Here is a 13,436-nt window from a genome sequence, read left to right as displayed (position 1 = left end):
AAAAAAAAAAAAAGGAGCTCCAGGAGCTCCCTGGTGGTGCAACGGGTTAGGACACAGCACTGCAAGGTGGCCACAGCCAAGTACTTCAGTGCTCATTCAATCCCTGGCACAGAGGTGACCCACACAGCACAGCAGACCTCTCTTGACTGTCTGCTGCTCCCCTCAGCAGGGTACTTCGTCAATCGGCCTGTTCTGCTCCCCACTCTGTCTCTGGTGAATCCTCTCGCCACCCCTGTACCTCTGGCCTGTACCCCAGTTCTGTATGCACAAATAATAAATAAATCTTTTTTTAAAAAAATCAAAAGCTTCTGTCCATAAGTTTTCCAAGGCATAATTACAGAATTTTAAAAGTAAGTAAGTGTTTTCTATTGCATCAATTCTCATTGCTAACTATATATAGCTTCTATAGATTTTAACCACAGCCAAATCTTTGTTTCGGGAGGGATAAATTTCATTGTTTCCCTCCCCCTAACGTGAGAAATTTTATCTTCAATAACTGAAATTGTAGAGATTAAAAAGTTGAAGATACTTTACCTCTGTTGAGAACTTTAATTGATGACATCCAACTGGCTAACAATAAAATGCAATTTTTAAAAGCCAGCGGCAACGCACGTACATACTGCCATGATTAAGCTCATTTTTCCAATTATCAACAACTTTATTCTCCAAATTCTGATACAGCTGACTGTAACTATATATGTGTGTATATACACTTATCTCTCTCTATATATATAGCCATGTGTGAACTTTTCACTACACTCACTATTTCGATTAGCAAAATACCATTATTATGCATGCACTAAATCATTCTACAAGCACTTTTGCTTCACAAGTATCTGACCCCAGTGAAAGCATTATTTAACATAATGCTGTGCTCCACCAAAATATTTCATCGTAGTATCATCTGCCTTTCCAAGTGTAATTTTTAAATTGCAGTCTCATTTAAAATGTTAGAAAAATCTATCTTGGACACAATAAACTTCCAAAAACTTTTCTTTGATTCATTAATTGGGTAAACATTTTCTGTAATCGCTATCGGAATCAAGTGACTTCCTGTGGACTCACCTGCTCACACTGACACAAAGCTGTCAGAGTGGAGTTGCCTGCTAAGTCCTCAGACTAACACTGTCACCTCCCCGCTGGCCCCTGCTTTACATTTCTCATCAGCTCAGGGAGCTCAGAATTTAAACGTAGTGAAATTAATTTAGGGTACCTGTCATTGGACCTAAATGAAGTCCTGCTGCCTGAAGTGATATGTAAACACACCTCCCTCAGCTGCGTGAGTTAAATCACGCACTTTGAAGACAGTCTTTTAAAAATTAGCTGCCCCTTCAGCAGATTTCTGCCTTCTGCTGCCGTATGCTGGTGACAGCCCTGGGGTGAGTGGTGGTTATTTTCTGCCATATATTCATCATCAACTTTCTTGCGAAACAGAAAATCAATATTCAATTTTATTAACATGCTTACACTAACCCCTGGATTCTGAAAGGGTTTACTGCAAAATAAAATAAGCATAACCAAACAATGGAAAAATTATAGATTTATCTCAGACTATAAATAACCCGGTTACTGTAGCAATAGTGTCTACAATCTTAGCAGGACTGTAGCCTCTGCCTCCTGTACACAGATCATTGACATTTGATCTTTAGTCTGCCCACAGCTGGTACCTGGCGGTTTCATGACTCCCAGGCTATGACATGAGCCCTCAGCCTGAGCCAGGACACGGCTCGCAGTCTACGCAGGGGTCAGCAGGGTTTGTGTGTCAAATGCATCCCCAGCCACAACAGAAAGCAGTAAGTATTGCTGGTTGCTCATACCCAGATGTGACCATCTAAAGCTAAATTGCCTTCCAAAGGGCTGACGTCCATTATCATATTGAGATTTTTCACCTATGAGTTTGGGCAGAGGCACAAACACTCCATCCACAAGAGGGACATTTAATCACAGCAATGACTGCTTGGATTTAAACATATCTGATGGAGAAATCTTTTTGAGCAAGCTGGCCTTTTAGTCTGTGAAACACCACAGCCAGGTGGTTTTTTAACCTTTGGACAACATTGGTCTTGCTTAATAAACATTAGATCATCCATAAATGTTTAACAAGATCAAGTTCATGCCATGTGTACAATTCTGGTTCCATTATTAAGTAGAGACAATGAATAAAGCCAGAAGGAGATGTGTGCTTGTGTCTAATTGTGTGTCCCCTAGACAGGATACTCATCAAAAGGGTAACGGTGGTTATTCTGTGAGCAGACATTAGCATGGACGGCACATTCTGTGTTTTCCAGAATTGTCTTAATAGTTAGGTAAGTACCATGTATTCCACATTGTGTGTAATAAGAAAAATGATTTCAACTTTTTTCAGAATTCTTAACCACTATGTGGATGACATCGGGGATGTGGTGACTGCCTTCAAGAATTCACTACATGTCACTCCCTTTGAATGAAAAGAATAAAAATTTCATTTCAGTAACACTACTTTTTTCCCCCAAAAAATCTTACCAGGGTAAGAAAATAACTTACACAATCTGAGAGGAAAAACTTATTTAGAAAGCACATGATATAGAAAAAACAAAAAGGACGGTGAGTAGAACTTAATGTGTTTTATAAATCATATAAACTCTTCATTGAAAATAATGTACAATTCAGAAATCAATTGATTCACAGACATAAGATCTGCAAGCCATTTGGACTCAAGACACTAAAGCTATTAAAGTCTTTAAATATTTAATTCTTTAAGAATCAAGTAAGTGGTAGCCATAAAACAAAATGAGAGAACATCTGGAAGGCAGAGAGGTTGAAAGATTGAAAATTAAAAAGCAAATGGTGTACTTAGTGCTACTGTGGGATTTCAGCAAATGGATAGAAACCCATCTGAAAATAAATACAGAGTTTGTGTAATTACAATGTGCCTGAAGGAAGATGGGTTTAGCTTTTATGCATCTCCTGGGAAGCTCGGGGAGTCAGAAACACGAAGCCCAAGCAAAGGGAGGTTACTGAAATATTATTTCCTGTTGCGCTATAGAACTGGAGCAGAGAATAAACATACCGATGACTTGCCGGGCTGGTTCCACATCTGCCGTAGCCTCTTCCAGGGATGCCAGCAGCATGGCTGATATCTGATGCACGGATTCAATGTTGCTAAACAAGCTATCCACGGCCAGCCCATCAACCTGAAGAAACACAAACACTGAGCCAGCGAAGAAGATGCCTTGCTTCAGACACTTTCTCCCACTCCACATCATGTGATAGGCCACCCCAGGCTGCTGCCATTCGCTTCTCCTGTAAACATTCCCATTTGGGGTTTATAGATAAATATGCAATTTTAAAAAATGCTTATTTATTTATGCATATAAGAGCTGGGGTATAGGCCAGATTGCGAGGGGTGAGAGGATGCACCAGTGACGAGTGGGGAGCAAAAGAGTAAGATCTACTGAAAGACACTGCTGAGGGGAGCAGCATGGAGACAGGAGAGGCCTGCTGTGCCATGTGGGTCACTCCATGGCTGGGGATGGAACTCATGCTGCAGTGGCTGGTGATAGCTTAATATCACTGAGACTTATCACCTGCACCCCCAGAGAGCTCCCCAACAGATGTGCACTTTTTTAGCTCTTCTCCTTTGTTTTGGCTAAGTCTTAATGAGTTGGGTATACATCTACATTGTCCTGTGAGGCCCCGGAGGGAGACATGGGCAGCGAGTGGCTGCTCCCGTGACTGCCTTCAACACGGCACGGTCCGGTGCCGACACTTCCTGCTAATACAGCGCAAGTCCGAACGTACTCTAGGAAGTCCTATTTTCAAAGTTCTTCCCAAACCACAGATGTTCTAAGTGTGATGATAAGTAGATGTGCTGAGTTGCTCCCTGCTTTTTTTCTTAAAAGAAATACAAATGAAAATCTTTGCCAACATGTTTTGCTAATTAAAGACTCATTGTATTTTGTAACTTCAAGTATGCCCTCAAAAACCAGTGCAATTATCCCTAGATCTCGGAGCTGGTGCCTCTAATTCATTTACTCATCCACCCTTTCATTAAATATTTTCTGAGCACCTTCTATACATCACAAGAGTTATACTGAGAGCCAAATGCTATCACAGGACTTGGAGAAGGAGAGAGGGATGTCCAGCTACTCTGAGTTATCTACGCAGAATACTGCAAGATTCCTGTCCTCACTTTTGCTGGGTCTCACTCAAGATCTTTCTTTGGAGTTTAAGTCGTATCTTCTTTCATAACTAAATAGTATATAGTTTCAAGGAGGCCAGGTTGGTATAGACACCTTTGGCTGCCATGGGACAGGGAGCAGGTGTCTTTATCCATGGCTTACTCTATGTGGCAATATAAGTGAGTAGCCAGGTCATTAGTGAACATGTCTTTTTTTTTTTATTCTGAGGAGCTTTAAGTACTTCATATTTATTATTCCACATATCATTCCAACTTAGCTCTGTAAAGGAACCCATTTTATGACAGGGAAACATATGCAGAATGAAAAAGTGAAAATTATGGCCTTCAGGATAGAGTAGGAACTAGAAATTGATCTTTTAGTTCTATGCCTTAGTCCATTACTGGCAAATACTAATAATAGGATACTTTGTCATTTCATTTGGGTTTTTTGTTAGTTCTTGAGTTTTCATTTCAATAATTTACTTCCCAAGGTCAGAAACCTTATCTCTTTAATTTAGATATTTAACTCATTTAGCAAGGAGCTAATTCTATGTTCTCTATAACCTTAACTTAATGCAATGAATGCAAAATAACAAAAATATAGGTTTTAATTCCATTTCTTCCTGAAGGACAGAAGGGATCAAAAATCAGTCTGTCTGGTTTCAATCGCTGTGTCACCATGAGCCCAAGGGAAGTCTGGATCATAAAATGAATTCACACTCAGCTGCTGCTGTGCAAGAACCAAACAAATGTCTGGTCCAAATACTCTTTCAAACTAGCAGATGATTTAATGACTACTGGTATAAACTCAAGGAAGCAATTTATATACATTTATTAATTTATACACATTTATTACCAGAAATAGGCAAGGTGCTTTGACCTTAAGTAGACCTGTATTTTATGTAGACTAAAATTAATTTTTTGAAAAAAAGTAGGCTAAGTTTTCACTATTCTAAGCAAAGTGAATATATAAGTCAAATGTACAAAACAGAAAACTTAAAAGCCAATGTTTCTGTTGTCAATTTAATCCTTTGCTTTACTGGTATATTCACCACAGACTATATTTCAAAAAGCAAGTTCCCATAACATTTGAAATATTCCTGAATTTACAGCTGCATGTACTGCAAAAGTCCCCAGGTATAAATGTGTAAGGAAAACATACCCATAGAATTACAGGACTCCAGAGGCTGTACTCACTGGTATAGAATTACCTGGCACCGGGAGCACCTGACACTCACTGTCTGCAAAGCTTTCGTGCATTTTCCTGCTACCCACACTCAAAAATGCTTTGGCTTCATGTTCCTTTACAACATTCAACCAGTCTGAGGTGGAATGTGGTCATGACATTGCCTGTCCAGCAGTCCTGCCCATTTCTCTGCTCCTTCTGTTGCTTGGGAAGGCACGGCAGCTCTAAGGCTCTAGTGGACCTGGGGGGTCCACAAATGGCAAAACTGACCGAGCCGGCCACAGCAATGGGCCCAGGATGGACAGGTTCCCCAGCAGAACCAATGAGAATCGTCAGTGATTTTTAATCAGTGGTTGGTGGAAGGCAGATGAAGCCTGGACTGTCGACTCTAAGTATAGGAGTTTCTGTCTGCAGCACCCATCTGTGGAGAGAGTTTGACTGTGATAAGTCAACAGAGAAGGAAGCTAAGCCTGTCATCATACTAGCACCTGAGTCCAGTCTTGCCTAAGACTTTCCAATTGAGAAGGCAACATCTGTGTTTTTATTGAAGTTAGTTTGAATTTTAGCTGTAGGGGACTAGCACACTTCTATTTCTAGCCCAAACGTCACTTCCTCTAGAATACCACTGGGTAGAACTGTGGACTGGCTTAAAACAAAACATTCTCTCTTCTTCATGTCCATGACTTCTGCTTCGCATCACTTGCTGCTGGTACTAAGGCCCAGTATCTTCAGTGCGGGTGTTTATCAATGTACCTGTCTCTGTGTCAGATCCACGTGTTCTTCCGGGACATCTGTCTGTAGGAGTGATTCCGATGCCCCGTTTTGTCTAGTGCCAGGCTGTGGCCGTGTCTACTTACTCAATACAAGTTTGACAATTTGAACTAAATCACCACGCTTTAAGTGACCTATTTGTCCTGTGGGAGCTATAAATAAGTGTTTTTTGTAATTATCCTCTGGGACTCTGAATAATAAGCATGCAGAGATCGAAAGTGGCATAGAGAGAAAAATCAGAATTACCTCATTTGGCTATTCAAACTATCTTATTACTGACTTTTTATAATTTTCCACTTAATTTTATCTGTAAGACAGACTGTTGTGCCCAGTTCAGCCATTCGTATACTGGGAAAACTGCTGACGTAGGCCAATCCTCCTGCTCGGTCTGTGCTTAAGAAATCACTGTTTATTGTTTTCTGCTTCCACCCCACGGTGCTCAGCCTACACCCATCACAGGGAGGACTAAGCAATCATCCTTGGGTGTTGGGCAGGCATACGAGCACCCTTAAAATGAGCACTGAGAAGTCTAGGAACAAACTCCTTTTGAAAATAAATTAAGCTATTATCACAAAGGTAGTTTATGTTCACTGCAGAAAAATAAAGATGGGCAGATAAGCAACAGAGGGAAAATACAAGGCCTATGACTATACGGTGGAGCAATCACCACTGACGCTCTGAGCAATGTCCTTCCATGTGGCTTCCCTCTGCGTACATCTGTACAAAATATTCGTGCCTTTCCATAACACTTTCACTTTGATTTTAGCTTAGCATAACACAAACACCTTCATATTATCAACTTTCTTCAATGGCATCATTTTGAATGCCAGTATTATGTAGGAATACTGTCGTCTACTCTGTCATATGGAAGTGTAGACAAATTGCTGCTTTCACTCATAGAAATACTTCTCATGAAACTTTGATCTCCCCTGTTATAATGATTATTTCATTATAATAACTTTTGTAAGTATAGTGGCTAAGTTAAAGTTGGTATAAAGATCTCTGTAAAACCCTGGCAAATGTTAGCAGTAATTATCAACATTTTCCCTTCTAAGTAGCCAACAGAGTAGACACCACTGGGTATAACTGTCCTGACCTCAATTTAGAAATACATTCCTAATCTTCCAATTAGATGACTGAAATCCAAGACTGAAGTCCCAGATATCTCAACATAACACACTACCATGGAGAAAGGAAGAAGGTCACTCACATTGCCTTGGAATGCCAAGGCAGTTAGTTGCCACCACCCACGTGCTTCTCTGGAAACTTCCCCTAGAAGAGACGTGACTGTTTCTGTTTGGTGCGGCTGGCACTGGATCTAGGTCCAACTTGAAATTACCATACTCCAAACAGCAGGTGTTGGAATTCCTAAGGGCAAATCCCCCCAGGGTGCCCACGAATCTGTCCACTGACCCCTCGTATAAAGGCAGAACTGACCTCTGCTATGGTGAGGCCTGGCGACAGGCTGCTCTGCTATGAACGTCGAAACATAAAAGTGAAAGATATCAAGACTGTAACAAGTAAGAGGAGAATGGAAAAGAGCTGAAAATGCCCTTTAAAGAAACAAAAGATAGAAGACCGTCCCTGGTGGCTCAACAGGTTAGGTGCAGCACTGCGAGATGGCTGCAACCGCTTCAGCATGAGTTTTATCCCTGGCCCCAGAGGCAACCCACGGGCACGGCAGACCTCTCCTGACCCACCCGCTGCTCCCTTCAGCAGTGTACTTATCAGTCTGCCTGTTCTGCTCCCCGCTCTGTCTCTGGTAAAACCTCTCACTGTCCCTGCACCTCTGGCCTGTACCCCAGTTCTGTATACATAAATAACTTTTTAAAAGAATAAACAACCGGTGGAATCCCAGTGAGAATCCTCTAGGGGCACTCTGAGAGGGAAGAGTCAGGTCCTATTTCATATTTTAGTGGGATGCTTGTGAGAAAAAAGGGGATGCTTGTGAGACAGAAATTGGAGCAAGTGGAAAAAGAGGATGTTGGCAGAGACCTTGACAGCCACCGGGCAGGCAGGCTGGGATAATTATCTAATTACTATGGCATTTGCTCAGACACTTGGCTTCTCCCTTACAAAGCTTTGCAGGGTAAACCAGTCATTATTTCATCAGGTTTCTTAAAACGACTGATTTGTATGTGTGAAATCTCCTGCTGTGAAACGAGATTCTGAGCTGGCTCACTGAGTCAAAGTACAAGCTGAATGGTAGCAGAGCCAGACAGCAAGCCTTTTCACCCGTCCTGAAGCTAAAGCTCTAGTTACTTGAAGCTAGTGCCAGAAGCAGCCCCCCAGTTGGGGCCCATGTGTGGACAGGCTGGCCTTTGCAGAGGGTGAGGTTCCAGGACAGAGTCTGCACGAGGAAGAGGAAGGCAGAACCAGAGAGTGAATAAAGGCCAGGAGAGAGCTGTTCTACTTGAAGAAAGTCTCGGGTTGCTGAGAGAGGAAGGGGATCGACAAGTCCTCTGAACTCTGTCTAGACTGACAATAGGAAAGGAAAGAGCTTAGAGCCTCCATGTCCCTGGATAAAATGTCAGCACCTCACCAGGGTAAACGCCCCCACCTCCACCCACCCCCACCCCCACACAAGGATTGCCTCTGTGCTGAGGCCAGCCTGCCCACTATCATGGGTCCCAGCCGGGGGGGGGGGGGGGCTGTTTCTGGCATTAGCTTCAAGTAACTAGAACTTTAGCTTCAGGACGGGTGAAGAAGCTTGCTGCCTCTTTAAGCGGCAGGGAAGAAGTGGCCATGGCAATCCTTGCGCTGGCCACACCTTCCTACTTTGAAATTAGCAACAAATGCCCAGACCTGGCTGTCCCAAGCATCATGAGGAGTTCAAGATTTAGAAACAGTGAGGTCGGAGAGAAGGTGGCCAGTCCCAGAGGGGCACAGAGGTCACCACAGAACTAGGTGTTCATCTGTGAAGTACGAAGCAGTTAAAGCGTTTTGAGACGAGGGGAGCGATTTGGCTGTTTGAGACCAGGTAGAAGGGAGAGACGGGTCCCATGGTTTTGTGCATGTGTGTTCATTCAGACAGTGACGATTTAACTAAGTGGGTCAGGCATCATACACTTATTTCAGCAATTCTAATCACACGATTCTTGATCCATGCATGGTAAGACTGCCACATTCTTGTCATCATGAAGACAGGCCCACGGTCAGATTGGCAGGAGCTGTCATACAAATGGACAGCTAAGCTTCTCTTTTGAAACTAGCTTCCTTCATGCTGCCTTTTCTCCTTCCTTCCTTCCTTCTTTCCTCCCACTCTCCTTCCTTTCTTCCTTCCATCTATCACCCTCTCTTTCTTTTAGCATTTGGTGTGTATGAGATCCTCCATATTTTAGCATTCTGTAGAAGGTCTCATAAAAGCAACCTCAGTGTTACTAATTTAGGGACTGTGACTCTTAAACTTATTATGTACACAAGGGGCAAAGAAAAAGCAGGTTGAGACTATCCTCCAATGCAAAGATTTCACTATCATAGCATACCTTAAACTAACTAAATGGTACCTATAAATCATCCTAAAGAATCAAAATAATGTTTTCCATACTCTGTGTTGCTTTGTTAAACACACAAAGATATAGATATAGAGATATAGGTAGATAAGTATATAGAGATGAATATATAAAAATACATATTCAATAAGAAATTCCATTAATTCCTTTTTTTTCCTAGGTGGATAATAAGACGGTCTTGAATCAGAGTGGACACAACAGAAGTAGTAAGATTTTGGATAAATTGTGAAGGCAGAAATATAAGAATTTGCTGATCAATCCAACTTGGGATTTGAGAGACAAAGAATACCAAGAATGATTCTGGGGTTTTTGCCCAAGCAAAAGAAGAATGGAGTTGTCTTTCACTGAGATGAGAAACACAGAGAGGTAAGCAGCTCTTAAAGGGAAGCCAAGAGCTTGATTTTGCACATGAGAAAGCTGAGATACCTGTAGAAAGAAGCACGCACAGATATGAATGGAGAAGTAGATGTAAGCAACGCAGGACCTGAGGAGAAATTCTCAACAGGGAGTTAATTTTTGTCAACCATCAGTGTTGCAGACAGCATTAGAGTCAAGAAAACACGGCAACCCCCCCTCCCCCAGGAATGTATCAACACGTAGATGAGAGAAGAGGGCTGCAGATAAGCCTGGACCCACTTTACTGTTTAGGGTTCTGACCCAAGGCAGAGCTGGATGGTGAGCTGGGGCAGCAGGGGGACCCTGAGTAGGAGGTATTCTGAGAGAGAGATAGGGAACTTTGTTTAGCAGATGCTGTCAACAAGTGAGAAAAACTAATGCCTTTGTCTGCTAATGTCTAGAGCAATTGTTTGCTGGATAACTAATTAGCATAACTAATTAGCATAACTAATCAAGCACTCCTTCTGTCATGATCCCTTTGACTGGTATTTGACTTTTTATGTGTTTATGAGCTATTTTCTTGACCGGATTATAAACTCTTGTAGGGCAGGACTATGACATGAATTTCCTTGATTCCCCTGCAGAGCTGGGCAAAGGGCATTGCAAGCATTAGGCACCTGACAAACATTTAATCTTCTCATTTGCATATTCCATGAAAATAGCACATGCTTCATGAAATATGGCCCTGTTAATCTGTCTGGAAGTGATCTGTCCCTTCTCTGACCTGCAATTGCATCTATTAACTATCTCATTGCATCGCCAGTGATCTTTTCATAGCCTGAATATCGTCATCTCTAACTAAGGGCTCTTTGTCTTTTGATGGCAGGGAATGTGGTTCCCATGTCCTTACAGACTCCAAGTGGCCTTAAATTAATTAATTGACTCATCGAATCACTTACCTTGTGTGTATCTAGGACTTCACCTAGATAAAACAAACTGAACAAAGGACAGGCCACAGAGTAGGAGGCAGTATTTGCAAAAGACACATCTGATAAATGACTGTTACCCAAATCTATAAGGAACTCTTAGAACGCAACAATAAGAAACAGATCTTTATTAACAAATAGACCAAAGACTTTAACAGATACCTCACCAAAGATGAACAGATGGCAAATGAGCATGTGAAAAGATGCTCCAAATCCGATGTCACAGGGAAATGCAAACTAAGACAATGCTGAGATAGCATCCATCTACTAGAATGGCCAAACTCCAGAACACTGACAACACTAAATGCTAACGAGGATGTGAAGCAACAGGAACGCTCATTGCTGGTGGGAACAGCCACTTTGGAAGACAGCTTGACAGCTTCTTAAAAACCAAATATACTTTTACTCATGATCAAGCAACCATGCTCCTTGGTTTTCCTTAAATGAATGACAACTACATCCACACAAAGCCTGTGCCCACACGTCTACAGTACATTTCGGAACTGACAAAACTTGGAAGCAACCATAATGCCCTTCAGTAGGTAAGTGGATAAAATGGTAATCCAGACAAAGGGAAATTATTCAGCACTACAGGGAACAAGCTATCAAACCGTGGAAAGACATGGCGGAAACTTAAAAGTTCACAAAAGAAACCATTCTGACAAGATAATCTACTTTATGATTCCAACTATGTCACATTCTGGAAAAAGGCAAAACTATGGAGACAGTACAAAGCACAGGGGTTGTAGAAGGGAGTAGAAGGATGACTAGGTGGAGCACAATGGGTTTTCACTTAGTGAAGATACATGACCCCATAATGATAGATTCATGTATATACATCTGTGAAAACACATAGAAGGTAGATCAAGAGTGAACCTCAATCTAAATTATGACCATCGGGTGATAATCAGGCCTCCATGTTGGTTCATCAGTTGCCACAAAGGTTAACTGTCTACTGAGGGTTTGGAGTCCATGGGAAATTGTCTCAACTTTGCTGTGAATCAAAAACTGCTCTAAAATAACAATCTTTTAAAAAAGAAATGTAACTGGATGATAGTAAAAAGCATGAGACAAAAAACTGCATTGCCTATGAAACAAAAATGAGTGGCTATAATTTTGGCAAACAGAACAGTCTTAGTAAAGGTGACAGCCAGAGAAGACAATCTTGACAAGAGTCCTTTGTGATGCTTCGAAAGCCCCGCCGAAAGGGATTTTACCCCCATCGTCTTCTCCATTCGTTTAGTAGGCAAAGTTTTATATACATATATAATTTATATAATATTATTCATACAGAACTGGGGTACAGGCCAGAGGCTCAGGGGCGGCGAGAGGCTTCACCAGAGACAGAGTGGGGAGCAGAACAGGTAGATGACGAAGGACACTGCTGCGGGGAGCAGCGGGCGGGTCAGGAAAGGTCTGCCGCGCCCTGTGGGTCACCTCCGGGAAGGGGAATCGAACGGCACCAAAGCGGCTGATGCCAGCTCGCAGCGCTGCGTCCCAACCCGTTGCGCCACCAGGGCGGGCCCGGTAGGCAAAGTTTCGGTAAATACCTCGAGAAGCCCCATTCTGTCTTCCAAACATAAAGGAACACGACCACAGCTTGCTCACTACTGGACAGTTTTGTCTTGGTTCTCTTAGCCAGTTTCCGGGAGCTCCGCTAACTGTAAGCCTGGCGTTCGCCCCGCGAGAGCCAGAGCGCCAAGTGTGGGGATGGGAGTGTGTGCTGGGCCGGGGAGGGCGGCGGGAAGGGTCCACCCAAGCGGGGTACCCTCCCACGGCACCTCCAAGAAGCAGCCCTCAATGCGAGGCGCCTGAGGTCAGAGCCCCCGGGGATGCGGCCTGAAGCCTGGGAGCGGCCCGCGAATGGAAGCGGGGAGCTGCGGGGCCGCACCGGGCGGGCCGGGGGTCACCCAAAGGCCCAACCACTGCACACGACGCGCAGCGCCTTTACTAACAGCAACCCCTGAAGAAAGCGTTCACCTGCCTCAGTGGCGGCCCCGGCCGCGCTTCCGGCGCCACCTCCTGTCACGTGCGGCGTTCCTGGCGCGGCCGGCCTTCTCCTCAGAATGAGGCCGCCAGCCCCTGCCGCCAGGCTCTTCCGAGCTGCTTGGGCGACACCTCCGGGCCCACAGAGCCACAGTCCCACAGGGCGCGGCCATTGCGACACCACAGGCTCGCTCTCGGCCCTCAGGGCGCTCCCTGCCTCAGGCCTCGGTGAGGGCGCTTTTCCAGTGAAACGGCTGCTGTGCCCAAAGGCAGGCTCGGTGTTCACGGCAGCTGCGTGCGCCGCGTCCTGTGCTTTACGTCACGTTTACGACAGCGTGGCGTGGGTTTGCGGCGGTGGCGTCGCGGGGACGCAGGGACGGGACGGCGCAGGGACGTAGGGACGCGGGGACGTGGGGACGCGGGAACGCGGGGACGCAGGGACGCACGTGCCGCGGGCTGTTTGCTCAGGCTGGACGCGGCAGTGCCGTCAGGGTTCACCT

At 44.0% G+C, this 13,436-nt stretch overlaps 1 protein-coding gene across 1 annotated transcript in view; it reads right to left on the bottom strand.

The window, feature by feature from the left end:
- Window positions 1-13,436, bottom strand: part of ARHGEF38 (Rho guanine nucleotide exchange factor (GEF) 38) — a 78,249-nt gene that overhangs the window by 35,653 nt on the left and 29,160 nt on the right. The window contains exon 3 of the mRNA XM_004686597.1: window positions 3,050-3,173. Coding sequence (XP_004686654.1) covers window positions 3,050-3,173 — 124 coding nt within the window. The remainder of the gene's footprint in view (window positions 1-3,049; window positions 3,174-13,436) is intronic.

Source organism: Condylura cristata, unplaced genomic scaffold (assembly GCF_000260355.1).
Source record: "Condylura cristata isolate star-nosed mole 26May11 unplaced genomic scaffold, ConCri1.0 scaffold00021, whole genome shotgun sequence".
Taxonomy (NCBI): domain Eukaryota; kingdom Metazoa; phylum Chordata; class Mammalia; order Eulipotyphla; family Talpidae; genus Condylura; species Condylura cristata.
Note: the sequence above shows the minus strand (reverse complement) of the source record. Positions and strands in the feature narration are given on the sequence as shown.